The following is a 27,580-nucleotide window of genomic DNA, read 5'->3' on the forward strand; positions in this document are numbered from 1 at the left end:
CTCATGACGGCCTTGAGTGACAAATATTTGTTGAGAAATGTACATGGAATTACAAGCTCCGTACCCCAAAAAAAGATTCAAAACTACCTACGGACAGATGGAGGGAACTACCGTATTTGCGCACTATAAGGCGCACGGCATCATAAGGTGCACCGTCAATGAATGGCGTATTTCAAAAGGGTTTACAAACACAGGGCGAAGCACGTTATAAGGCGCATAGAATAGAAGCTACCCCAACCTCACTGAGTAACCTAATGAGATGAGATCAAAATCAAAAAATGGTTTTCTCTCTGAAGAATCTTTTCACTTGGAGTGAGCAGGATATGCTTTAGGATCCTTATAATGCCTCCTAATGGCGCGCAGCTTATCCCGCGGAAAATATCATCCACATATTTTCCATCCACAACTGCGAGCAAAGCACGGAGACGCCTGCACGATTTTGGCAAATTTTTGACCCCGAAAAAGGCCGAACGTAGACCCGTGCCGTCCGCCGCTTTGACAAATCCAAAGCGACGTCGGTCATCCATCCGCGTGCGCGCATTCGTCGATCCGTTCGCCCGGTCTCAAATACCGGTGAGTGCGCACGGGAGGCCGGGCGCGACGGGGGGCCGTCTCCGGGGCCGGCGGCGGGGTGAAAGGAGTCAGCCGGGAGGCGGAAGGGCGGCGAGGACCCCGGGCCTCCGTCCGGGCGGCTCACGCGCTCGTCTGCAAAAAAAATCGTTTCGGATCTCGTTCATGGCGTCCGCTTCTGACTGAAATCTGACTTTCAATGTCTGACTGTTGTTTCATTAGTTCATATTTATTTGGGGATTTGGCTTTAATGTCGCTCAACTTGGGCTGACTTTCAAAAGGTCATAACGACGTCAAATGGAAATATAGATTGACTTTCAAGCCCTCTGTCGCTGGCGTCAGCCATATCCCAAATACAAACAAACATAACGGCTTATTTTTGAATGTGCCTGCCCGACGCTTTAAAGCTACTACCTGCGCAACGCGCGGGGCTTTGCGCTTCCCCCGGCGGAGGGCGGACGTCGCTCTCCGAAATCCCGCGCTCTCGGCCTTTGGCGTCCTCCCCCCCGGAAGCGTCCGGACGGGGGAGCCCCTCGCATCGCCCCGGCTCGTCCCAAACGCGGGAGTCGGCGCCGCTACCCCCCTGGGGGGCAAACGGTGAGGAGAGAGACCCGCGTGTGGTTTTGCGCGCCGCGCGCGGTTTTGCGCATACCTGGCTTCCCCACGTCAGCGTCCGGCGGCCGGAGAGTTCGTCCGGGCTCAGGTCGTCGGGCGGCGCCGGGGACGAGGATTTGTCGGACAGCTGCTCCGATGTCAGCGAGGTCCGCTCCACCTCCGCCAGACGAACCTAAGCCCCCCGACATCCTGTAGTCCACCCCCCCGCCGCGCGGCGGCGATGTGTGTTTGCGCGCGTACCTCCTGCGCGTGTCCGTGGCAGTCCTTGCAAACGGGGCAATAGTGATGGAAGACGGAGCCGGAGAGGTTGTCAATCATATCGCCTTCCGCGGAGTCCTTGATCAGCAGAGACACGCTGTCCAGCCACTGGCTCTCCTTCAACACCACACAAACGCGCCAAACGAGAAGGGGTTTGAGCCACGGTCGCCCAAGGAAACGTTTACGCGTCCAAAATGCTCGTTGGCTACGACGGGGTCGCTGCCCGGAACCCGGTCGCGAAGCGGCCCGCTCCAGCTTAAGCGCTCATCATCTGCAAAAAACCTTGCAGAACGCTTTGCCGCACATCATTGGCACAGACAAGGACAAGTACACGTGGCTTTTCTTTCGAGGGCGGGAACCTTCATGTACTTAGAGATATCGAAATCGGGCTCGGAGAGGCCGCCATCAGCGCGCGGTAGAACCGTACGATGGTGCCACCCTCCTCCGTTCTCCTCTAGCGCGAGCTAGAAAAACCGCTCCCGTCTATAGTTTCCGACAAACGTCGATCGAACGGAATCTTCCTACCCGAGCGGGAGAGTAAAGTCGACATCTGCGGTCGGCGCGGCCGTCCCGAGGACCCGCCGCGCCGTGGCAGCCGCCTCCTATGTCCTTTGGCGCCGGCGTCGAAGCCGCGCCGGCCGCCGCCCCCGCTCCGCCGGCCGCCCCGGCGATGGCCCCCGCGCCGCCCCTCACGCAGCACAGGCCTCCCTGGGCCAGCTCCAGCTCGATCTCGGCGTCCATCTCGGCGTCCTCCTGCGCCTCCTTGTTGGAGTCGTCCAGGTGCTTCATGAGTACGGCCACCACCACGTTGATGAGGACGAACTGAGCCGTCAGCACGAAGGACACGAAGTACAACGGGGAGATGAACTGGAGGCCGGCGTGGCAGCCGTAGTCGCCGCCCGGGCGCCCCGGAGGACACTCGCGGAGGGTGTCCTGGGAAAGGGAGGCGGATAGGTCATGACAAAACGCCACGTTTTGTCCGTCATTTTAACCCCTCGCTGTAATCGTCTCCACCTCTGAAATCTTCCAAATTTCGGAGAAATGTTTAAACCGCTACTTGGGAGCATGGAAGTATACGCGCAGTCTAAATAGGCAGCGGGCGGGCACCCAGAAATAGCTGAGCATTAGGAAACAGCGGAAAAAGGGTCTATATTGTATCGCATCGAGCAACGCTTTCTCCTCATTCAGATAGCTGAGCACGGCTGGGAGGGCAATATTTGTGCTGCGCATCAGTTTCATTCTTTCATTGTGCACAGTGCACCTTCATCGTACGTGACCAAAGTAAAAAGCAATGTTTACAATTGAGTATTATGAGATGTTCGTGTTCGTTTGCATTTAATATGTGATTTGAATGAATAAATCGCTCGATTTGAATGAATGAATCGCTCGCGCACCGTTGAGCAAAGCGGTCTGCAATACCCGGGAGGTAACCGACGGGCAAAGTCCGAGTGGCTCTTTGCCTGAAAACCCAAGTTTTAAAATTCCCCTCGTAAAGGTATTCTCTCGTAGATTAAGCTCAACAAAGCCTCGTTTTACTTTTGGTCCATGCGACCGATGACGTGCGCTCACGCGTTTGTTTTAAGTAGCCGTTTGTGTGAACGGCCTTACAAAGAATGGCTCCAGAGGTTGGAAGCTGTCAGAAACACGAGGATTTGAATGCCCTCCAGTGGACGTGATTGCTTAATTCAGTTTAGTGCCAAGTGGAGACGTTGCGATGTGGATTCAGTGTGTTTTGTCAAACCTTATCAGGATGAGCGAGTGACTAAAAGGGTTAGCTTTAGTTTTAGGATGACGGAGGTTTGATTGTTATTTTTTTAGGCCAAAAGAAGTGTCGTTAATTTTGGCCGCCGGGCCGCCGATCGCAGTTTGGGTACATTTCCAAAAACGATATCGATAGGACTGCGACTGGCGGACCGGCAAAGAAATGTCAAATTCACATCGGTGCGTTTGAGCGAGTCACGCAAACGGCAAACCTTCATGATGCCGTTCCAGTTGTCGCCCGTGGAGACCTGGAAGAGCGTGAGAAAGGCCATGCCGAAGTTCTCGAAAGTGGCGTGGCGACTCATGCCCTCGCACGGATAGTCCACGCTGCACACTGATGGATTTTGGAGCGTAAAAAAAAACAACCCAAAAAAGGCTCATTCTTTGGCGACGTCTGCTCCAGTGTAACTTCTTACCCAGTTCTCCAAAAAGCTCCACGCCCAGAGCGGCGTAGATGAAGAAAAGCAGCATGAACAGCAGGCCAAGATTTCCCACCTGCCACATCAAATCACAACCGCGTAAGTCGCCTGATTCGCTTCTATGCCAGAACGAAAAAGTGGCCGCGATATGGAAAACGGTCTTTTTTTTCCAAAGGCGGAAAATGCATCGGGTGCGTTGAAGGACGAGGCTGGACCGGAAAGGAAAAAAACCTGCCTGCGCGTTTGCTGATTTCCCACCTTAACTCTAAATTTCTATTTGCGCTACATTGATTGTCGCCAGTGGAGAACTTGAAACTATTGGACATATTTTGTATTTGTCAATGACGTGAAATTGTTTTGCGCACTTTCCCCCTCCATCCTCTCGAAGCCGATGATGAGACCGGGGCTCGTCTCATTTTACAGAAGCGTGAGAGAAAATGAATGAAAGGCCTTTTCCAACGTGAATGAAGTTCGGCGAGGAGGGGAAGAACAATTTCATTAAATGCGGCGGCGCGAAGGTCACGATTCTCTCGGGGGGACCTTCCGGGACGGTGGCCGTCCATCGTTCGCCGAGCGTTAATCCACTGTCGGGAGTTGTCGTGGTGGCGCGCGCGTGAGGATGCGCGCCTGAGAATGCGCGCGCGCGAGGATGCGCGCCTGAGAATGCGCGCGCGCGAGGATGCGCGCCTGAGAATGCGCGCGCGCGAGGATGCGCGCCTGAGAATGCGCGCGCGCTCACCTGAGGCAGAGCTTGAACGACGGTGTCCAGCAAAGCTCTCATCCCCGTTGCCATTTTCAGCAACTTCAAGACTGCAAAGAGCAAAAACACACACGCAGAGCAAAAACACACACGCGCTTCAAAATACACACACACGGGCGACATAAAGCTATAAAAGGGGAAGCGGGAAAAGACAGCCATTACGCGTGATCGATAAACGGACACTTTCCAATTCCCGTAGGTCCGATTTCCAAATGCTACGAACGGGAAGAGAAACGGCAAAGGCGGGCGGACGCCCCGGCATGGGGGACGAAAATCAACTGAGTACGAAGATTCAGCGGCGCCTCCACTGCGAAGGCCTCTTTCCCCAAAATTCCACTTACTAAGCGCCTCGGCGGAAAAAATACGGTCTCTGGCGACGAACGTTGTAAAGATTCCCATCAAATCACGTGTAAGGTAGCACTTTGGGCTTCGGGTACGAAAAAATCAAGGAGCCGTGTCGGTTCGTTTGTCGCGCTGCTTTCTACCAAATTGATTGTTTTGAAGCGTGAATAATCATAAATAAACAAGATAACGACATTCGTGTTTCAGCACATTGTTTCCCCGCGTACGCCAAAATCTCCCAAAACAAAAATCCCATTCTATCCCAAACCAGTTTGTGGAAAACGCTAAGCAGCCACGTTTCGACCGCGTCGTTTACGCCCGACTGAAAAGTCGGGCCGGATTACGATTCTTTGGTCCTTTGAACCTTTAGATTAAGCCCGCCGCGTAAACGGAAGAAAAAAACTAAGTCGGTTGTTAAGAGGAGGAGCTAGCGGGCGAGCGTGCTAACGCGGCCTCCCGCAGACCCGGACAGACGCCAAACATTAGCGTGGGCGATAAAAGCGTGAGACGGGTCGCCGGCTAGCCTCCGACTAGCCATTAAAGCGCCACCCGGCTCGCTGGTTAATTACCGCCAGCTGCCGTTTGATTAGCGCCGCGCGTCGCTAAAGGTCGCGGGGGGATGGCTCGGGAGAGGCGGGCGGGCGGGCGGGATACAGTGCCTAATTAGCTCTGAGCGGCGCGGCCCGGCGAAGCCGGACGCCCGTCGGCCATTCCTGCGGGGGGCGAAGAGTTTGGAGAACGCCAGCGCTTCTTCCACTCGGGGGAAATGGGACAAAAAGGAAGGTTTGTTTTTTTTTCCTTCCCCGCCGAACGTTTTCAAAACGGAGCTCCGCATTTTTCCAGCCGCTTTAGAGAAGTCCGCCGAGGACCCGGCGTCAGTTTTAGCCCGGGGTCCCGACATCCCGTTTCGTCCGCGGGCGAGGGTTTGTTTTGAAGGCCACGCCCGTCATATTTGCCTTCCTGACTGCGTGCGTGCGTGCGCATACCTCTGGCTATCCTGAGCACCCTCATGATCCTGATGATGGTAGGATTGATAGGCAGGGAGGCGTTGATCTCAATCTCCTCCAACGTGATGCCCATCACAGACAGCAACACGATGGCCAGGTCCAACTGGTTCCATCTGCGCACACGCACACACGGCCGCCCCGCCGCGGTCGGAGGAAGGCGCGGCCAGGGAATCGCCAGCGGCGGGGAGCTCCGCGGCCCGAGGCGGCCCTCTTACGTTCATTCCCCGACGAATATTAACGCGGGCCATTCTTCCAGCGGGGGCGCGGCGCCCGAGGGCCCGTTCCCCGCCCGCGAACATCCGGCCGTCCGTCCCGGCGGGGACCCCCTCACCCGCTTTACTCCCCCATCCGACCGGATTAGGGCGCGCGACGGCTTGCGTGAACGAAGCGGAACGAGAGCGCTTCCATTCAGGCCCCTACTTTTTCACACCGCTCGCGACGGACTTGAGTCCCGGCCTTTTTCGGACAAACGAGACTTGCTTCTTTGGGAAAATACGCTTTGAGGCAAAGGTCGCTTCCAAAATGTATTTCGATTTGACGATTGTTATGACCCTCTCAAAGTCCTCGTTGTCTTTTGCTCCAGTTTCGTCGACAACGCGTCTCGTAATCTAGAAACTAGCAGCGTTTCCGATTGGGCGCGTACAGTTGGCGAATCGCGTCCCTTTTCTCCCCCCGCACCGAAACCTCCGCGTCTTCAAAAGGTCCCATCCCATTTTCAAACTTCTCGCCTTTCCAAACATTTCCGTTTTTTATCTTCAACATCCAAACCACGGCGAAGTAGAAAACAGACCCTCGACGCGGTACAAAGTACAAATAATGGACGGCGTCGCAACTGGACGCAAAGGGGAGACGACGGGAAGTCAGAAGCTTCCTTGGGAGCGTCCTCTTTCGAAATCTGGAGCAGCAGAGGTAATAATAAATATCTCCACAGTGGGAAGCGCCCAAGTAATATGCGGGAGCAGCTGCTCCGCGCGCCGGACGCCGCCAGACTCCGCTCGTATTTGATACCAATTCAATTCTATTTTCTGCACCTGCACAGCTTTAGCGTGGGTGTCAAAATGTATTTTATTCCTTCCAAAAAATGAGAAGGAAATAAAAGAAAAGAAGCCCGCAAATGTCAACGGCAGTTTGTTTCCTGACTGAAGAAAACATTTAGGTCCAAATGGATTAGTCACGCATGGACACACGCGCCTCAGAATATAGAAAACAAATGCAAAAGTCATGGCAGCTGAGGATTCCAAATTTGATGGTGACTCATCAAATGTTCTGCCCACATTACTGGAATTTGGCGGACTAGCTTAACGCTAACAAACCTGGGCTAACTCCAATTTGTCATTCACAAGAGTTGACGGAATTTTTCTCAGTCTAAAATGGCAAATTTGAGTCAAAACGGCAGACCTGTCTTCTCGGCCATGACGTCTTGAGACCCCCCCCCCCCCCCCCCCCGCGATTATGGCGCCGTACCGGTCCTTGAAGAAACCTCGAAATCCGAAGGCCACCAGCTTCAACGTGGCTTCGATGACGAATGTGGACGTAAAGAAGTAGTTGCAGTACTTGAGCGCCGTCTCCAGAGACTGCAAGACAAAAGACAGTACTTTTTTGTAGATTCCGCTCTGATGTTTGGCTGTCAGAGAGCGGACGCGGACCGACACGCCGGGTCCGAGGAGGATTTGGGGCGCGGCGGCGCACCTGAGGCTGGCTGTAGTGCTCCAGGGACATGGTGATGACGTTGATGCAGATGATGAAGGTGATGACCAGGTCCAGGTAGTGACTGGTGCACAAAGTGTGGACGGCGGAGCGGGCCGGCCCGTACCGAGCGTAGTAAGGAAGCTTGTGGGCCTCTGCGCAGGGGTGCGTCGCCATTAGGAGAAATGGGCATCAGTCATCCCGTCTTTACTTTGATTGTATTGCAAAGCATCTCTTCGGCACCACCGCCTTGTTTCAACCGCCGGAGAAAGTAGTCCGTCGCGCCTTGTTTAGCAAATGTTCCGGGTTGACCAAACGACGCCAATCGTGCGAACGGAGATGCGGCCGGGGAGCCTGGGAAATTGGAAATACTCCACTTGGCCTTCCGCTTATTTGCCTGGAATTTCCAGTTTTGTTAGTTTTCATGAAGGCAGCATAATATTCTTCTCTTTTTATGCGGATGAAGGTTTTTGTGGGGGGTAGCTAGTATTTTGTAGGACTGTCATTGTTGAATCGTTTTAAAAAAACTATTTTCCTATTGATGAATCCGTTGAATAATTGAGATATGGAACGTTAGCACTTTAGAAAGGACATCGCGCAGGAAGCACTCGGCATAACCCCGAACTAAACATAAGCTAATTTATGTGCTCAAAATAATCCCCCAAAATAAATGTTAGCGCTCCAGCGGACTTGTAAATGAGTCCCGGATCACTGGAAATGTCAAATAAAAACGTACAAATTCAACATGGTAAAACGGCGTCTCTCTCTCTCCCTCACCGCGTACGTCTGCGCAAAAGATCTGCGTTGAAAACGACGGCGCAAACATGGCTCCGGCGAACCCGACTTGGTCAACTTTTATTTTTTCATTTGATTTGATTTTTGTAGTTCAAACTCTAACTCTATCCGAATCAGCATCACGTTTAGCATATTAGGTCTCTTTCTCCTTACTGCGCCTTTTCTTCTCCATGCGTCGCTGGCGCTTTTCCTCGCGCCGCCTTGCCTCCTCCACCTCCTGGTGCTGCCGGCACTTGTGGAAGTTCTCCACCACCACGCCCACAAACATGTTGAGCACGAAGAAGCTGACGATGAGCAGGAAGGAGATGAAGTAGAGAAGCATCCACGGGTTGTTGTTGATCACCGGCTGTGAACGGGGATGATAATGATGCTTAAGATAAATATGATAGGCTACTTCTAGTCCCAAATTTAGGCTAAGCTGAGCTAGCTGTCATTTGACTGTTAAAAGTATGACAGAAAAAAAATGCCACGACCATAACACTGACTAAAAAAAAACCAACCTCCGACCATACCGTTTCATCCGAGCGGCAAAAAAATAGTACAGCGGTAATGCTAACTACGCCGACGCTAGCGCTAATCCTAACACTTAATCGCTAAGCATAACCCCCAATTTTTGATTGGTCAAAATTTCCACCGCATGAAATTACGCAGGTGTTCCTCATGGAGGAATGACGTAGCAATTTTTTGACGGATCCCAGATCCTGGCCATCCAAACCGTGGCCCGGGGGCCATTTGCGGCCCGCCACTCAGTTTTCATTGGCCCGCGGCATAAACTAAAATTTGTCAGGGCCCGCTAGGCTAGTTAATTATTGAATAATAGCATATATAAATAATAACAACAATAACACAGGTGAAAAAAGATGATAGAAAAAATGTAAAAACTATATGCAGGAGACTGAAAAAGGAGCAGGCGCCATTAGGCAACAACAATGGCGGTTCAAGTGTCACAAAAAAGCAGCAGCCGTGCAATTGAGAAAGCTAAAATTGGATTAGTCTTTTTTTTTTTTTTTTTTTTTTTCTCCCCCTCCTCCCCACGGCAGCCTGACGGAATCATCCGGAAGAAAGGAGAAAGTCTCCCTTTGGTCCATTACTTAATGGCCTTGAAATGAAAGCAATTGCGAGGGGGAATCTGGTCGCGTCAGACGACTTTTTTTTTTTTTTTGCGTCGCGTGTGCGCCTGCGGGCGACACGATGCGCCAGGAAAAAAAACAAATTCAAAAAGCTGACACTTGAACTGAGGGCAAACGAAAGTAGATGCGGTTGTTTGCGAAATTCACATTTGGATCCGACTTCAGAAACCAAATATCGTAGCAATATCCTCGAATGGCAAGATTTCTTGCCACTGCACACATCAAAATGTAGCATGCAAAGATTTGCAGTCGGATCCCACTTCTGACACCAAATCTTTTGGTGAGTCCGTCCGTCGGACCTTCGGGTTCACCGAAAGTGATCAGAAAACTCCCTAGGGGAGGGTGTCTTGATGCTCAAGTCAATGGATCCCACTTCTGACACCGCACACAAATATTGTTTTGAGCCCCGCTTCTCGCACAAGTATTGTAGAATTGCCCATTTGACAGCTGTGCAACCATGAAAATACCATGACGACATGGTCAATAAGGAAAAAAACCCCACACACATTTTATATGTATATATATATATGTATATATATATATATATATATATATATATATATATATATATATATATATATATATATATATATGTAATCGGAATGTGATTTTTTTTTTTTTAGTAGTATCCTGTGGATCCTACTTCTGACACCAACTATGGCATTCGCCGATTCCATCCCTTCATTTCAGCTTGTATGGTCAGTTTTCTACTTTTCTCTTTGTGTGGGTTCTGATACGATGACCGTAGGTTCTTCCAAACAAAATGCCGGCACACGATTTGTCCGGATCCTCCATCCGACACCAAATGCCGTCCAGAACTGTCCGTACATCCCATGCACGTTTGGTCAATATTTAGCGTACTGTTGTATCCAATCTCCGCCGGCAAACTTAGTCAATAAGATATAGAGCGTTAGTCGGCGTCCGGATCCCACTTCCGACACCAAACGTTCGCGGCCGAGGGCGACGTCCGAACGGATCGCGCTTCTTTCTCCAAGCGACGCGTGAAATCCGTGGCGCCGCAGCGGACGAGCCAACTGGCGCAGCCCGATAAATCGCGCCGCCCCGCCCGGCCGCCGGATCTCGGGATCCCGCTCCCGACGGCAAATACGCCGCCCGTACTTTGGACGCGACAGTTACCTGCTGGTCCACGCCCACCGCGTCCAGTCCGTGATACATGATGTTCACCCAGCCGTCTTTGGAGGCCAGCACGAACAAGGACATCAGGGCCTTCGGGGGAAGGGGGCAGAAGAGACCTGTCGGACAAAATTATTGGGACGCCGCGCCGTCTCGTCAAATACCTGGCCCAGATTGTCAAAGTTATATTTGCGATGCACCCAGCGGTAGTTGGCGGCCAGGCAGTCGGACTTGTTGGTGACGTTCTTCACGTCCGGACCCGCGCAGTAGTAGAACTTGCCTTTGAACAGCTGCCTCGCACGCGCAAACACACGCCGGGGTTATTTTCGACCGTGGCGGGGACATCCCGTGCATTTCCTAGTCCCTGAACCCAACCTCACCCATGACGACGGTTTTTGGCTTCGACCGGGGGAAAAAAAAAAAAAAACAACAATTTAAAAAGGATTCCTAAAACCAAATGTTGACCCCTCAAAAACAGGTCTGAACTTTTGGGGTCCATCGAAAAGGTCCCCGCAAAGACAATGAGACCGGGACTCGGTCCCGCCTCGCGGCAAAAAAATAGGGCGTGCGCACACATACGCCCGCAGGAGTTTTTCTATCGTAGCGGGGACATCGAATGGCATAATGCATTTCCTGGTCCTCGACCCTCACCGTCACAACAGATTGCGCAACCCTGTTCCTTACTCCAAACCCCGACCAAAAAAAAAAAAAAACCCAAACTCTAAAAACAAGTCTTGACCCCCCCAAAACGGTCCCTTTTGAAACCAACTACTTGGTCCCCACGTTGTGGCGAGGCCAAGAGTGCACGCACACACACACACTCTCATACACATGGGGTTTTTCTGTCATAGTGGGGACATTGCATTGACATAATGCATTTCTGGGTCCTCAAACCTAACCTTATCTTAGGTCAAACTTGTCCTGACCCTCCAAAAAAGCTCTGGATATTTGGGCTTCATCAAAATGCTCCCCACATTTGGTCCCCACCTTGTGGCAAAAACCAAGGAAGCGCATACACACGCACGCACGCACGCAGGCAGGCAGGCAGGCACACACCTCCATCAAGGCATCGGCTTTTGTGAAGCGCTTCCATAATTAGCAATCCCATGCAGCTCCAGCGCACAAATGAAAGCGCGCGACGGCGCCGCTTGTTGACAGCCCGCTTTTCCCTCGCGAGGAAAATCGTCACTCGCGAGCGGCCGGGCTGAGAACAATACGAGACGTCGCGCAGGAAAAGCAACTCGGCGCCGACGAAAACACCACGGCAAAATATTTGTCGCGGGCCTCGACGCCTTCATTCTCAGATTTCACATTTCCTACTTCTGCTAATCTCCAAGTAAACTAACAAGAAGCTGCTTCGTGCGGCAATACATTTTCTCTTGATTCACAAATAAAACGTAGCGTTCCCGTCACGGCGTTAAATCACATCAAGATGAACTCATCTTTCATACAACCTTCTGCAAAGGAATCACTAAAACTAGTAATACGTGTCTTCTTGCTCCAGTTCATTTGCCCTTCATTTGAAAAGAATAACATTGTCCGTCTCAGCGTTGAAAAGCATTCATTGAAATTGACACTTAAAAAAAAAAGCTTCCGTTACAAGGAGCCACTAAAATTAGCAATAGTTAGCCCATGTCCCAATTAATTTGCTCTTAATTTGAAAAGGAAACCAAATCAAACCTACAAAGCCTTGCAAACCTTGCCAAAATAAATCAGCGATACATTTCTTCTGGTTCCAATTCATTAGAAAATATAAATCTCATGTTTCTGTCTTTTCAAGATTCATACGCGTAGTTCGATGAGATGAACACATACAAGATTTTGGGAACATTAGCAAGAACTCGCTTCATTCCCCAATCCATTTTCTCTTCATTTGAAAAGGAAAAGGTAGCGTTGGCGTCACAGCATTAAATAACGTGAAATGAAACAAACGCTCACGGAAATAAAGGCGGGCCGCGGCCCGAGAATTAGCACGGGGATCCGATCGATCCGATCGATTCGCCCTTCGGTCGGAGAGAAAAACGGACCTGAACTCCGAGAATCCCGAAAATGATGAAGAAGGCACAGCAGATGAGGACGATATTGCCGATGGGCTTGAGGGAGGTAATGAGGGTCTCCACCACTAGCTTGAGACCCGGAGCTCTGCTGATGACCCTGCCGTGGCGGAAGACCAAGAGAAAAGACTTCTCAACTTTTGTTTCCGTCTGAGGCGGCGCTTCCTCCGGACGCGGCGACCTGAGGGGTCGCAACGTCCGCAGGAGCCTGAGGACGCGGAGCACGCCCAGGATTTTAGCTCCGCCCGCCACGGAAACCACGATGTCGACGAGGGACACCAAGACCAGGAAGCCGTCCAGGACGTTCCAGCTGCTCCGCAGATAGGCCGTCTCGCCCAGGTACAGGCCCGCGGACACCACCTGCGGAGATGACGAGGCCGCCATGAAGAACGCGCCCACGTCTTCTTTGGACGCCAGGCCCCGTCTTCTTTTCGTTCAGTCGCTCCAGCGCTTGTTTTTTGCCTTTCCGCTCCTCCGCGATGGACGGCGGGAGTTCAAACGAGAGATGAAAGAAGCGCGCCATTTGTCCCAGCGGACTCGACTCCCACTTTTTTTCACGAAAAATCGGAACAATCACCCGCCGGCGAGGCCTTCGCCGCCCGCTCACAACGTGGGAAATCTGAAACACGCCCGACGTATAGAAATACGGAACTTACAGATATAAGAAAATAGGAAGGACCAAGGATGACATTTATTCTGTTTTGCTCTCGTTTTTGACAGTGTTCTAACTCAGATTCTGCTAGAAAATAGCACAATTAGACTTTTGAGGGGTTTATATTTGACAACGTTATGAGCCCAAATCGGGTGAGCGCAACACCGGGCTAGCGAAAAATCCCCCGACAGACGCGCGGGGCTCAAAGGCCAGGAATGAGAATGAGGGATACGGGGGAGAGCGGCCGGGCGGCAAGATGAAGGCTTTGGCGAGATGTTTGACAGCTGCCGGCGCCGGCGCGTCACGCAGGAACGACGCTTCCCGCTTCCTCCGAGGGAAACAAAGAGAATTGCCAAAAAGGAGCAAAAATTCTGTGGGGGGATTTTTGAGAAATCTCGCGCAATCTTTTTGTTCCGAGAGCTCCCTTCGCCGACCGTCCACAAATTTGACTTTGCCTCGCGGGCGTTTCGAAGATTTCGACGCTCCCTCGGGCCTCTTTTTGTCTTTTCTTTTGACTCGGAAAAAAAAGAAATAACCACGCCGGACACCTTCATCTATTTCACCGTGACCAAGGTTCGCCTTCAAAGGGAAGCGCCCCCACTCAAACAAAACATCCGAGGCGTCGTCGGAAAGACTCGGACGTCCTCCGCCGAGCACGTTGGGACCGGGTCGGATAGTTCCGACGGGTCAAAAGACGGAGGGCGAAAAGAAAACGTCTACTGGAGTGGACGGCTCTCAGGAGGAAATGGATTTTTTTTCCTTTTCAAGCTTCATGCCCGGGATCGCTACCAGCTAGCTGCTCAGTCTAGTCAGCGGCTAGCAGTCAAGCTTCAGATTAAAATGGAAAAAAAATGCAAAGAAATGGAGATCAAAAGAAAAAACCATGAGAGGGAAGAACATATTATGTGAACTCTTCTGCCAGCCATGATGAACATCTACAGCGTGGAATTAGCACGCGCCAAAGCCTCGCTAACCGATGAATAATAGATAATAGCTCGCTAGCTTAAAGAGCGTCAGCGCCGGTACCAGGGGGCGCTTGCCGAAGCAAGAACAAAGACCTTTCTTACCTTGAGGGTCATCTCGGCCGCGAAGATGGCGGTGAAGACGTAGTTGGAAACGGTCAGCAGAAGCCTTTCCTGGAAAAAAGAGGCAACCGAACAAGAGGAAAAGCGGTCCAAACGGGGGCCCGGCTTCAAAGTACGCCGTCGGAGTCGGCGTTTCGAAGTCGGCTCTCGGACTAGCTTTTTGGATTAGGTTTGTCATCCCGGGCTATTAGGGATTTAGTTTTTCTAAAGTCCGGGTTTCAAAGTAGGGTATTACAGAATAGGGTTACGGCTTTCAAAATAGGGTACGGAACGAGGGTCGGGCTTTCGCGGAGTAGGAGGTTTCCAAAGTTATGTCTCGGACAGCGAAAGCGGCTATGGGTATTTGCTGGACCCGGCCTTTTTTTTGTGTTTTTGTTTTTTTTTGCAAAAGCACCAAGCCGCAGGGTTACCAGGCTGCCTTGGAGGATCCTGGGCCTCTCCAGAGCCACCGTGATGCAATTGAGGAAGATGAAGACCAGGACCACGTAGTCAAAGAGCTTGTGAGCGATGACGGACCGGCAAAGGGACCGGAACCTGACCGCCAAACACACATTTGCTCCTTCAATATTTGTGCGCGTACGGCTATATAAATGCATACTGAGCTCGGCCCGACATCGCGTCCGACGCGACGTCCTTTATTCGCTGTTGCGCTCCCGTGAGGATAAACAATAGCACCGTGCGCGCGCCAAAACACATCTCGTCTCCCCCCGGATTTCGGGGGGCGTCCCCGCCGCCGGCCAAATCGGACGGGAAGGAATTTCAAAGCGGCGCTTTGAACGAATGGTTCGCGCGGATGGGAGAGAGTCCACGCGTCGCTCTTTGTCCGCATTAGGTGTGGATCTCTTTCACTCTATAGCAGGGTTTCAAAGAGCGGCAAAAAAAGGTGGACCGAGTCGGGTCGGCCAACTTTCAAAACGGGTTGACTGAAACGGTTGGATTGATGTTTGCGACACCGGTTTCCACACTAGCACGTGTGCAAAATATGCAAAGACTGTCTTGACATAGGGGCTCTTTCATTCAAGACTAAATTAGCAAATTCTGAAGCCCACTCGGGGGAATTTGCAAACAATAATAGAGGACAAAAAAGACAAAAAATGGGATTGAATCAGTCAAATGTTTGACCCTGCTGTGACCTTGATTTTTAACGCGGACCTTCATACTTTTGTGCGTCCAAAGTCCTCTCCGTAGACTAGCAACGTGGCAAAAATCAAGATTTTCCGCGCTAATTTGCGCACGTAAGAGACAAAGAAATGAGCTGGGCCATTATGGGAAAAAAAGAGAAAAGGGCTGCCTCACTTGTTGCGCGGGGAGAACAGGTAGACGGACCAATCCTCTCGGCTCTCGCACCAGTCCGGCTTGTACGCTTCCATCATCTTCTGCGCGCGGAAACAAACGCTCTGGGCAAAAAGACGAAAGTTTTTCCGAGTGAGAAAAAAAAAAAAAAAAAATCGACTTTGCCTAGCCACGCTCCGAGTATTGGATTAATGATCTCGTAAAGCGGAAGTGGCCCCAGGAGGCTTTGGGCATTTTGGCCGATGACAAGACAGATTTACATTCCGGTAAAACAAGAAAACCTTGTTGGGGGTTCAAGCGGGGTTTCCAGACTCGGTTCTGAGTTGAAAAGAGTATCGAGGTTTCAAGACCCGGGGATAGGCTTTCAAATGAACTGGGTTTCAAATGAGGCTTTTGAGCAAGGTTTCCAGACTTGGGCCTAGGTGTCCGGCATTAGGCTTTTGAGTGGAAACCCAGGGACGGGGTTTCAAATGAGGTTTTACAGACTCGGTTTCAAATGAGGGTTTTGAGCGACACCCACAAAAAAACAAAACGGCACGCTCGGTTTTTGTAGTCTGACGTGAAGATGACACTTCAAGACAAAGCCACTAACTGGTCCGTACAGCCACCTCCCGTCTTGAGGTTGAAACACAAGTCAACAAAGATTTTCATTTTCCGTCTGCTGGAAATTTCAGCTCCCTCGTCTTTTTTCCCCCATTGATTCTATTGTGACGCCGTCAAAAAAAATCCTTAATTTGTAACAGTGGGTTAAATAAGCGAGAGGTTTGGTTTTGGGTGAAATTTCAGCTCCTCGCTGTCTGGTTTCAACGTTTTCCCTTTGACGTGAAGTGCCTTTTATGAGAAGATCAAAGAATTAAGCGTGCGCGTCGGGGTTTGAGGTCCCGCGACGCTCCCTGGCCCGGACCAGGGCTTGGGAGCACTCACATAGTCCGTCTCTTCGTCCAGGTCCGCTCGTTCCTTGCGGGCGTCGACCTGCGGGAAAACCTCCAACGTGGGTCGGCCGCGCGGACCCGGGGCCTTGCCGTTGCAGTCCCCGGCGGTTGCGGGGCCCCCGCTCCGCCTGCCCGCGTCCGCCCCGAGGAGCTCCGGCAGTTCCAGGGACAGGGCCCGCCGGCCCCTCCTGGACGCGGGGGGCGCGGGGAGGTGGGGGCGCGGGGGCCGGGAGAGGAGGGACTCCCGTTCCCCGGGGTGCGAGCACGGGCCGCCGCGCACGCGGAGGCTGCCTCCCGCCGGGGGGGCCCCGCCGAAGCCGCGGGTCCTGCGGCCTAAGCTGTTGGAGCTGGACCTTGGGAGCCGGCGCCGACACGCTTTTGTCTCACTCAGCTTTTCGAGGAAAGCGGCCCGCTCGCCGCTCTTTCTTACCTGCGGCTCCACGCGGGATGAGGAGGGAAAGGGCGCCCCCAGTTGTGGTAGTTGGAACTGCGGTAGTGTCGCTTGAAAAAAAAAAAAAAAAATGGTGAAATTTCACAATGATCAAAATTGAAGGGCAGCATGTTTACACTGCTCCGAATCTGGATCAGATCCAAATATGCACATATCGTGAGAAAAAAGGTATGGCTTGTAGTCGGGCGTTTACGTCATTTTCACAGTCCGTAAGGACTTGAAAAAAATGAAATAGGACATAAGTACCTGGGCGAATATCTGTATTCTAAAAAAACATACAAAAATGTCTTTGGGTTTGAATGAGTTAAGTATGTCAGCTGTTTTTTTTTTTGTCGGAATAGAAGGCGGCGGCGTTTGTCCCGGCGCCTGTAAAACTCCTCGGCGCCATGGAGCTAATTATACGTTTTAGCCACGGCCAAGACGCCATCGCCAGAGAAAAGAACTCGGTGTGGCCGTCGCTATGGAAACAGTAATGAAGAGCGCAAGACGGGAAGTTAAGTCCCGCCTGTGTTTAAGTGCGTTTTCCACAGCGCAAATTGCCGTCGGGATCGTTTGTTCCGCGCCGTACGGCGCCGGGCGCGGGCGACGGCTAGTGCCGCAAAACGCAAACTCGTTGCCGAGACGCTTCTTGTTTTCTTTTTTTTCTTTTCATTTCTTGACGTTTTTTTCCTCATTCATCAACTCGAACGGATTTTGACAAATCATCATTGCGTATTCGCTACCGTTGACGTCAGGAGTCAAACTAAACATTTTCCTCCGGCCGGCGCAAAAGCTGCGGCCATCGATACGAGTATCGATACCGGAGCCGATCTCGCAACGGTACTGGAATCGCAAGTGGCGCCGGTTGATTTTTCATGCTATTTTGTACAAACTTGACAGTTTTGAAGCGTCGTAGACAGAATGAAGGCGGAGATCCTGGTGAGAACATTGGTAGGAAAAAACAAAAGAAAGATTCCTGTCTTCGGTTCGGGCGCATCGTTTCCCCGCGTACAACGAGCCCAAACGTTCGCGTCCAGTTTCGGTCCGCTAAAAGCTTCGGAAGGTACCGGCGAGAGGGAGCGTCTTTCCGGGCTTCCCTTCCCGCCGCCGATCACGCTGCTGTTCCGCGAATCGCCGGTGAAGCTCCGCCCCTCGGAGGAGCGCGAGCCACCCCGGGACCCGGCGAAACCGTCCGGCTCCAGGTGACCGTTGGGCGTCAAGATGCACATCCTGGGATCTGGGGAAAACAAAAAAACAAAAAGTGTCTTTTTGCTCCGTATATGGCTTCCTTGTAAGGCGGGATCCGTTTGGCAAGGATGTTCTTTTTGCGATAGTCGCACGAAAAGGCGGAAAATCTGACCGGGCGGTTTGACGGAACGGCGCCCGTCGCCCTCGTCCAAGTCGGAGGAGGAGCGCTCGTCGTCCGAGCAGGAGCGATTGGCGTCGCCCTGGCGGTGAGGCCGGGGAGTGAGGGGCGCGGCCGAGCTCAGGGTTAGGGTTAGGGCCGGGGCGCCCGCCTCACCTCGGCCTGGAAGCCTTCCACCAAGATGGCCACCAGCAGGTTGAAGAGCACGTAGTTGCCGAAGGTCATGAGGGCCACGAAGTAGAGCGCGGCCAGCGCCGACGTGGCCGCCATGCCGTTGTACAGCACCGCGTTCCAGTCCTCCTGCGTCAGGATCTAAGACCCCGCCCGCCCGCCCGCCCCCCCCGCCCGCTTTTAGTTCACCGCTCACCGGCTTGCGCTCAAGCTGAGTCGGCACTCGTACGCTCGCTCGCTAACTAGCTAAGTCGGCAAGCCGCTCTGGTGTCGGACGCTCGCTCGCCGGCGAGCTAAGTCGCCGGCTAGCTAAGTCGCCAGTAACACACTCGTAGTCACCGGTTGAGTCGGAAACTAACTCACTCGCTGAGTCGCCAGTAACGCACTCGGCGGTTCCGCATGACTCGCTCAGACGTCGAGGCGCTCGCCGGCGGGGTCGGGGGCCCACCTGGAAGACGGTGACGATGGCCCAGAGCAGCGAGTCGAAGTTCTTCCTGTCGGGCACGGTGTCCCCCGTCTCCGTCTTCAGGCTGAACTTGCAGCCGAAGATGTGCATCCCCAAAATGCTACGCGCACACACGCCAAGTCACACGTTTATCGGTGAAATCGTTCGCTCCAATATCAAAATGCTACGGTATCCGTGTCATTTCTTTACGCACTGATACGAGGCCAAGTAACTCACGCGTTTAGCGGCGAACTCATTCGAACTAAATACCGGGTCAAAACGCTTCCGTGTCATTTCTTCACTCGACGAATGACACCTTGTCATTCCGATACGACGCTTACACATTTACGGGTAAACCCATTGTAAGCGGACGCTAAGGAAGCGCGGCGTTTTGAAAAGTGGGGCGGTATCGGTATCGATGGGTCTGACCTGAAGATGAAAATGAAGAGCATGAGCAGCATGCAGAAGGTGGCCACGTTGTCCATGGTCTTCATGAGCACCACCAGCTGCCTCCTGAGAGCCGGCATGAAGCGGACCAGCTTGAGGACCCGCAGGAGTCGGAAAGTCCGAAGCACCGACAGGCCGCCGTCCGACTGGCCCGCCAGCTCGCACACGCTGGACGCAGAGGACGCTTCTTAGCGACGTTGCTCGGCCTTTCAACTTTTGCTCCCGCGTGCGCCGAAAGCGCCGGCCGCAAAAGAATCCGCTTCTCATACCGGTACGGTACGGTCGGCAACAAAGGCTGTGAAATATCACCGTTTATATCGATGGGTGAAGCTTTACGTAGCAAACGCGCTAGTGGTATCGCTACTTGGTATCGGTGACCACCCAATAATACTGTTATTAGTACTGATGTCCGTCTTGGAAAAAAGTTTTAATCAATCAAAAATCAAGAGCCGCCCTTAAAAAGAGAGTTTTTTTTTTTTTTTTACTTAAATCCTGCTATCAAAAGGGGTATCGGTCCTTGGTATCGGTCGCTATTCATGAATTGGGTACACGTACTTGTTATCGCTTTGATAAAAAAACGCTATTACACTTAACTGCAACGTTATTCGAGCTAGTTATCAAATATCCCTCATCGTTTTGTTATGGAAATGAATCGTTGGGGTCGCGGGTTACCGGGATCGGCGTCCGTCAAATATGAGAAAAAACAAAAAACAAAAAAAGCCTCGCCCAGAATCTTCACGGAGCTAAAAAGCGAGACCTCCTCGCGTCCGCGAGTACCGGGGAAATCCTCCACCTTTGAAATCTGCAAAGCAAATGTCGAGCGACCGACATCAAAGGCCGAGCGCTGCTCCTCTTTTTCCCGCTTTATCAAAAGCTCCGCCCCCTTCATCCCCGCAGAATGGCGAGGCCACAATGGAGCGTTGAGGCGAACCCGGAGATAAGGCGGCGGCGCGCCCGCCGACGGCCCGGTTTGATCCGGCCCGCCTTTGGGGAGGGCTTTCATGTCTTTGGGGGGGGGGGGGGGGCGGCAAACGCGCGAGGAGCACCCGAAGGCCGACAAAAGACCAAAAGGCCTGTTTTGACGCTCTGCCATTCAAAGGCGCTTTCAAGCAGGTGCGGCGCCAGAGAAAATGCGCCCAAAAGCCTTGTCCAAAGTCGGCCTGCCTTATACACCGCATGAAGCGGGGCTTCGTTTTGCAGAGGAGGCTGAAAGCTTTCTGCGCCCCACCCACTCACAAATAAGATTATCATCTATGAAAGCCGGGTGCTTTTTTTACATCAGCAAAAGCAAAAAGCAACACCGAGCGACTTCCAACGACCGCTGGAGCGTTCGTACAGGTTCCGGCTTAGTCTCAGACTGACAAAAAGAAGCAAGCGCGTCAAAGTGCTCGGGGGTCTGGAGTCGAAAGCCAGACTCCGGAATGGGAATTCTCCAGGAAGCCTAACCCCGACCCCGGAGAAAGCTGTCCTCGGCGCCTCGAAGCCCTATCTGGGTTGAAAAGCCTGATTCGACAGCGCCGCCGACCCCGCCGTGAAAAAGCCTGCCTCCGGTTTCCGAGCCCGCCCGCTTTTTCGACCTCGGTTCGAAACGCTGCCCGCGGCGGCGCGGAAACCTTACCTGATGATGACGATGACGCCGTCAAAGACGTTGTAGGGGTTCCTCAGGTAGCGGAAGGAACCGAAGGCCGCCAGTTTGAGGATCATCTCCAGGGAGAACATGCTGGTGAAGACGATGTTGCAGATCTCCAGGACGTTGGTCAGCTCCTCGGGCTGGAGACAAAAAAAAAAAAAAAACTGGACTCGGAACCTTCGTCTGATAACCTGAGACCAGGAAGAAAGCCTAAAAGCTTTCGATGGTGTCCGCTGTAGTGGAGGTTAGTTTCTGCTAAATATCTTTTGACACGACCGGCTCAAAATGACCCAGGATGTTATTGCTGTTGCAAAGAGATAAATGTGGCACTCAAGTGTTACTTTTTAAGTGGATTTTCTCATAAAAACAGAATTGTTGACCCTTTTGTAGAATTCCACATGACCCAGGGACCCAAACAGAACACCAAGTTAGGTATTCATTTAATGACTTTCCAAACAAAAAACCTTTTTTGCCCCCCTCCCATCACACCGGAGACATTATTTTCCCTCTTGAAAAATAACAATCGACTGGTGGAAATAAAACATTTTGGACATGTTTGGGTGACTAAATCTGCCCTTTTTGTCATCGCGCTGTTATTTCCGTCCGCGGTCTTTCCGGCGATGTGTTTGCTGACATTTGGACGGCGGTAACCGCTCTCGGATGGCGGCGACCGTTCCCCGCTTGAAAGGCGTCCGCCGCCCCATTGAAGCGAGCGGCGGGCGCTTTCGTTGAGGGTCGGGACTTGCTTTTCGAGTATGGCTTCGTATCGGATTTTGCTTGGGGATGTGACAAAAACGCAGATGTTTACATATCTCGGTTTCTGACAAAATATGCTTTTCGGATCGCGCTTTTTGCATCAGAAATGCCTGTTTTCCAAGAATTTCCAAAGAATTTTGCAAAGCACATTTTGTACTGTTGTTGATTTCAAAACGGCGCGTTTTCTAGATGGCTTCCAAAGAAATTGAAAAAGAGGGCGCGATCCGGCGCACCTGGCGGTGATGCTCGATGCCCATGCTGACGGTGTTGATGAGGATGGCCATCATGATGCCTCTGTTGAAGTACTTGCTCTCCACGACGCCCCGCAGTTTCATCCTGGTGCGGCGGCACAGGCGTCCGCAGCGCCGGCCGGCGCCCGCCGCCCCGCCCGGCTCGCCCGCCGCCCCGCCCGGCTCGCCCGCCGCCCCGCCCGGCTCGCCCGCCGCCCCGCCCGGCGCCGGTGGCTCCCGGGAGGAAGGCCGCTCGGATTTCTTCTGGAGGCGGCGAAGCGCGCCTTGCAACACCGACACGCGCGCGGGCTCAGGCTTCCGGAGAAAAGAAAAAGCGGAGCGAGCGCGGCACCCCCAGGAAAAAGGCCAAAAGGAAAGGCGCCCGGGACGGCCTACCTGGCGGCGAAGGCTCGGGGCCCCCCCGCTCGGCGGGCGGGCGGCGGGCGGCGAACCCCCGGGGCTCGCCCCGCAGGGCGCGGAAGAGGGCCAGGCCGCGGCGGCGGGCCTTGCGCAGCAGGTGGCAGAGGAGCCGGAAGAGCTCCTCGTAGCAGTCGCCCGGCTGGCTGGCCAGCGTGGACGCCGAGGAGGACGAGCGCCGCGCGCGATGCTCCTGCATCAGCCGGTGCTCGCGCTGCTTGGTCTCCGAGAACTGCGTGGCGATCACCACCAGGCACAGGTTGATCATGAAGAAGGAGCCCACCTTCCGGAGGCGAATGAAGATTGACACGTTTTTATTTCAGCTACTATTTTTGTCAGATTCGGACTAAGCTGTAACTTGTATCAGTGGCATTGATTGTTTTTTTGGCATTTTTTTTTCAGCATCAAACCGTTCGGTTCAAGAATGTTTCTATTTTGAATAAAGATTGAAATATCTGAATTTCAAGCACTTTGACGCGCTTAAAGCTCAGAATCAGAACTGTAAGCTGTAACCTGCATGACCCTCTGCAAAAAAGCTTTACTATTAACTTGGAAAGGATACAATTTAGGTTTACTTACACAATTTCCACATTTGGCGGGGCAACATTTTGCAAAAACAAAGCCGGTGGAGATTCAAAGTTTGTAAAAAGGTTGCGGCTGCTGTTTTCACTCACGATGATAAGCAGGATGAAGTAGATGAAGTTGTAGAAGGAATGCGCATCCATGACGTAGTACATGATCTCCACCCAGCCCTCCAGCGTGATCACCTGCAACGGCAACACGCGTGAACGTTGGCGCCGCCGCCGCCGCCGCCGCCGCCGCCGTCCGGCTACCTGGAAAATGACGATCCAGGCGTAGGCGATGTTGTCGAAGTTGATGGCTCCCTTGTGCGGATTGCTGAAACCGGTGCGACACCTGGTGTAATACCGGTTCCAGTCCACGCACAGACCCGACTCGCCGGCGTCGGCCGGCGGCTCGGCGCCGAGGCCCAGCGAGCGGCGGTGGAGGACGTCGTCCTTGTCCAGGCAGCACGCGCGACCCCCTTGGCGCCGCGCCGGCACGTCTCGGCAGGACATGATGCCGTTGTCCGCGGGCAGGGAACAGATGAAGGGACGCTCGTCGTCCTCGTCCGCCACGTAGTACGGGCGAGGGAGGCGGACGCCCGTCGTCCTGCCGGACAGAGGGCGCTCCGATGGGTCGGGGGCGGCTCCGACCCGACGTCGGTCCGTCCGGTCACCGTCCGGTTTGCACACCGTGCCCGATTTCCACGCACGTACGCGGGCGGGTCCCTCCCATTTGCGCTTTGGCCTTTTTCTTTTTGAAATGCGCCAAAAGTTTGGGTTCCTCAAACGGGGCTGGCTTTGTCGCATAACCACCGATGAGAAGCCGGACGCGGAGCCAGACCCTCGCACCAAATGATTTTCTTTCCCTCCCTCCCATCGAGGCGAAGCCGCCTCCCGCGCGGGCCGGAGCGCCCCGCCCCGCCCCGGCCCGCCCCGCCCCGGCCCGCCCCGCCCCGGCCCGCCCCGCCCCGCCCCGCGGAACTCACAGCGTGAAGTTCTCCTCCGGGTAGCATCGATTCCTCAGCAGCCCCGCCCACAACTGCACGCCGATGATGCCGAAGATGAAGAAGACGAAGAAGCACAGCAGCAGCACGTTGCCCAGCATGGGAAGCGTGTCCAGCAGGAGATTGACCAGGATGCGCATGCCTACGCAACATAACCGTGAGAAATTCCCGTCCCGCCGTCCGCCGGCTTTGCGGGCGACTCACTTGGCACCCGATTGATGGCTTTGAGCGGTCGCAGGACCCGCACCGTCCTGATGGCCGTGAAGTTGATGTTCTGCAGGTCCAGCGAGTATTCCACCATGCTGAAAACAATTTTGGGGGTGCTGCAATTCGGCAACAAATTGCTTCACCTTCCATTTCGTTTGCTCCCGATTTCCAAAGAAAGCTCTATTGTTCCCGTCGCGGCATCGAGAAGCCTAACGTTGGCGGAAAAGTCAAGAAAAGCGAGAAACGCCTTTTCCAAAGAAGTGGTTTGACGCTTCCATTGAATTCGCTCTCCTTTGGAAAAGTAAGAGTCCTCTCGCGGCATTAGAAAGCATCAGGATATATCCGCGCTGTCGCCGTCATGCGTTTGGACAATAACTTACGTGAATTTCCAATGTGTTTGCTCTTATTTTGAAAAGACGCGATCCTCCTAATTTTCCGCGGCGATCGCAACGTGCGCTTCAACCCGGATCGAAAATTGACTCATTTGTCTAGCGGGCCTATCTTCTCCAAAAGATCGCTATCGGCGCTTGAGAAGACAGCGCGGATAAACCGGGACTCGAAGATGAAAGGGAAAGATGATGATGAAGCGCAAAAAAAAAAAAAATGACGGCACCCAAGCCGGTTTGGGAGATAATTACCCGGCCGCGGACGAGCGAGCGAGCGAGCGAGCGAGCGAGCGCGCGAGGAGATTTCTCAGTTCGCTCCGGTGTCAAAATGTCAGAAAGCGCATTGAAATGAAAAAGCCGGGAAAATCTCCGTTCCGCGGTGGGCTTTCAATGAGGCGGAAAGGAAAAGGAGACAGTTCCCCAAAAAGAAGAGAACGATTCTTTGTTTGAACTCCCGACGGGTCACGCGGCCCGAGAAGTTCTTCGGCGCAAAACGCCGGGTCCGATTCCGCAGCGAAAGCCAGAAGGAACTGGAAGATCCCTTCCAAATATTTGAAACAAACATCCCAGGTTTAAAAGCACGACGGCGGACGCGTCGCCGGAAAGGCCGCCGCGTCCTCCGCCGAGCGCGCTAGGACTTAGTATGGCAGCTCCAATGAACGAAACCGACGTCCACAAGAGTGGACGCGAACGAATCGGCAGGCGAACACGGGAATTTACTCTTGTTCCAATTTCTAGTCTGCATTTTTCCACGCGCGCGCGTGTGTGTGTGTGTGTGTTTCCATTCCAAAGACAGCTCGCGCGCTGAAACATCAACAACGCTACTAATGAGGGTCGAGACGCTCGACACCAAACGAGTGCCGCGCAGAAGCTTAATCGCCGGCGCCGGCCGTCTCTCCAGACACCCGCCGTTAACTCCGTCACCTCGCCGCATCAGGCGAGCATTCCGCTCGTTCTTGTCCTTGCGCGTGCACGCAAATTCGTCGCACCTTTTATACTGACATACATGTGCGTGTATTTGTGGATATTAAGAATACGTTTGAACCAGTCAGTGAACAATCCCCGCACGCACACGCGCTCGTTAGTCCGGGGAAGACAATGGCATCATTCCAAATTCCGTCTGCTTTTTTTCACAGGGGAAAAGCTGTTTTCCGGCGGCGCTCTCGCGCACACGCCGCTGCGACGCGTCCGCGCTTGCGCTAATCCCTTTGCCGCGGCCGGCCAAGTTCCCGGGGGTCTTTTTATCACGCCGCACGGGCTGCGTGCGCCGGGCGACGCCGCCTCCCACGCCCCCCGACGGGGCGGGGGGGGGACGAGCCGCGTTGGGTGAGACGCTCGGAAAAGGCAAGGCGGACTCCAAAAACGGCCGCTTCGAGGCAAAACCACTCCAGGGTTTCGGATGGGTCCGACCGCGCCCAACAAGACTACGATACGGCACGTTTCTGAGCACACGTGCTTCGGAAGTCCAAAACCTTCGCGTCTTTCGTTCGAGTTGCGTTCGCGTCATTATTTCAGTCTTCCTCGGTCCACTTTAATGTTCAACCTTGCGCGGTATCGTGGCTATTTGAGCCGAAAGATGACTCGCTCCCGGTCATGCCATTTCAATCTTTCGCATGGTGTCACCCACCGTTCGGGTGAAGCAAGCGCTGCAGAAAACTCATTTTTCTTCCTTACCCAGCCATGACGATGAAGAAGTCCAGACGGTTCCAGGTGTCACCGAGGTAACAGCGTCGGCCGAAGATTCCCAGCGCCACCATCTTGATGACCATCTCCAGAGCAAAGAAGATGTAGATGAAGGCGTCAAATGCCTGCCGGGTCGACAAAAAACATGACGTTTTTTCTTTCGGATTTTGCCGTTTACGAGCGGTAACTTGGATTTTGTATGCTCGATCCGGCCGAGGAAAGTCGGTACTTTGGACAGCCCTCGCTCTTATTTGTCCATTTGGTTTTTTTCTTCCCGTCGGTGGAAACGAAGGTTTCTGTTATCGAAGTTAAGACCGAGGGGCGAAAGGCTGGAAATGGCCCGCGGGTAAAAATGACCTACGTGACTCTCAACGAAGACTTGAAATCGTCGTTTGATTTTTCACATGGCCTCCCCCGCCCCGACTCGACTCTAAACGCGGCGGGAAATCATCGGCTAATCGGGTAAGCTCCCCGCGCCGACCCCGGCCGCGTTCCCTACCGCCGAGGAGAAATCAGGGACGGGCGCGGGCTAACGCTCCTCGTTGCCGGCGTCGGCACGAAAGCCAAGATTAGCCGCGCTCGGATTAGCGAATTGGTGGGATTCCGGCGAGCGGCCTTTGTTTTCCTGCCGCCCCGCTGGCCGGGGGGAAAGAAAAAGGTCCCCAAACGCTTGGACGCCCCGAGCGAAGGCCATCATTTATTTTTAAGTGCCTCCATTAGCCCAAGACCTGAAGAAGCTTCGGCTCAAATGAGTTAACTTGAGGTTTTTTTGCGTTTTGCAAAAGAGCGGGGCCGCCGACACGGAAGCCGCTTGATCGTCCGCCCGCCCGCCGTCACTTTGGCTTGTCGGCTTTCACGCACGCGGCCGCGCCGGCCATCGAGCCGGCGCTATTCACGGCCGACTTTTTCCGAGAGGAGACCATCGACCCGGGTCGCCGCCGCCCGCTAAAGCCGCGCCGGCATCGAGCGCGGGGGGGCGGGGGAGGGGGCTCTACTCTATGGATACTAGCGGGAGGAATTCTATTAGCCTTCCTCCCCTAGAGAGGCCGATCGATGGCTGGCATGTGTGGCGGGCCTGTTGCGTAATCGCGCGCGCGCGCTAACAGGCCGGAGACGTATGCCTGCGCCCACTCGTCCACCTTTGACACGGGTGTGTGTGTGGGGGGGGGATGCTCACAACGGCGCGAAGACCGCACGCTAAGCTAAGCCGGTGAGTCACGGCATGGCGCGGGAGTCCGGAGCAGCCGGAGCGAAGCGGAGAAACACCCGCTAACGCTTGCGGGCGGGGGACCCCCGTGGACTTTTTTGCTCACTTCATCCAGCTATAGAAAATCCCTCCTTCCATTCGTCCG

At 53.6% G+C, this 27,580-nt stretch overlaps 1 protein-coding gene across 2 annotated transcripts in view; it reads right to left on the bottom strand.

Annotated features, from left to right (window-relative positions):
• The window catches only part of cacna1ib (calcium voltage-gated channel subunit alpha1 Ib), a 68,997-nt gene that overhangs the window by 3,359 nt on the left and 38,058 nt on the right, over positions 1-27,580 (bottom strand). The window contains exons 4-36 of one of the 2 annotated variants that reach the window (XM_088419886.1): positions 26,220-26,353; positions 24,157-24,254; positions 23,935-24,094; positions 23,219-23,555; positions 23,060-23,152; positions 22,365-22,617; positions 21,972-22,252; positions 20,971-21,122; positions 19,335-19,520; positions 18,909-19,026; positions 18,446-18,601; positions 18,284-18,371; positions 17,991-18,160; positions 16,924-16,994; positions 16,486-16,846; positions 15,565-15,665; positions 14,679-14,802; positions 14,251-14,319; positions 12,505-12,891; positions 10,642-10,767; positions 10,481-10,570; positions 8,367-8,559; positions 7,422-7,573; positions 7,197-7,306; positions 5,712-5,845; positions 4,363-4,433; positions 3,621-3,699; positions 3,417-3,538; positions 1,969-2,376; positions 1,426-1,560; positions 1,223-1,357; positions 985-1,153; positions 572-705 (exon numbers count right to left, since the gene is read on the bottom strand). In XM_088419886.1, coding sequence (XP_088276012.1) covers positions 572-705; positions 985-1,153; positions 1,223-1,357; positions 1,426-1,560; positions 1,969-2,376; positions 3,417-3,538; positions 3,621-3,699; positions 4,363-4,433; positions 5,712-5,845; positions 7,197-7,306; positions 7,422-7,573; positions 8,367-8,559; positions 10,481-10,570; positions 10,642-10,767; positions 12,505-12,891; positions 14,251-14,319; positions 14,679-14,802; positions 15,565-15,665; positions 16,486-16,846; positions 16,924-16,994; positions 17,991-18,160; positions 18,284-18,371; positions 18,446-18,601; positions 18,909-19,026; positions 19,335-19,520; positions 20,971-21,122; positions 21,972-22,252; positions 22,365-22,617; positions 23,060-23,152; positions 23,219-23,555; positions 23,935-24,094; positions 24,157-24,254; positions 26,220-26,353 — 5,397 coding nt within the window. Of the gene's footprint in view, positions 1-571; positions 706-984; positions 1,154-1,222; positions 1,358-1,425; positions 1,561-1,968; positions 2,377-3,416; positions 3,539-3,620; positions 3,700-4,362; positions 4,434-5,711; positions 5,846-7,196; positions 7,307-7,421; positions 7,574-8,366; positions 8,560-10,480; positions 10,571-10,641; positions 10,768-12,504; positions 12,892-14,250; positions 14,320-14,678; positions 14,803-15,564; positions 15,666-16,485; positions 16,847-16,923; positions 16,995-17,990; positions 18,161-18,283; positions 18,372-18,445; positions 18,602-18,908; positions 19,027-19,334; positions 19,521-20,970; positions 21,123-21,971; positions 22,253-22,364; positions 22,669-23,059; positions 23,153-23,218; positions 23,556-23,934; positions 24,095-24,156; positions 24,255-26,219; positions 26,354-27,580 lie in introns of both variants that reach the window. The other variant, XM_088419885.1, reaches the window with a different exon arrangement.

The sequence above is a fragment of the Hippichthys cyanospilos genome, chromosome 7 (assembly GCF_059441005.1).
Source record: "Hippichthys cyanospilos isolate Australia breed blue-spotted pipefish chromosome 7, RoL_Hcya_1.0, whole genome shotgun sequence".
NCBI classification, from domain to species: Eukaryota; Metazoa; Chordata; class Actinopteri; order Syngnathiformes; family Syngnathidae; genus Hippichthys; species Hippichthys cyanospilos.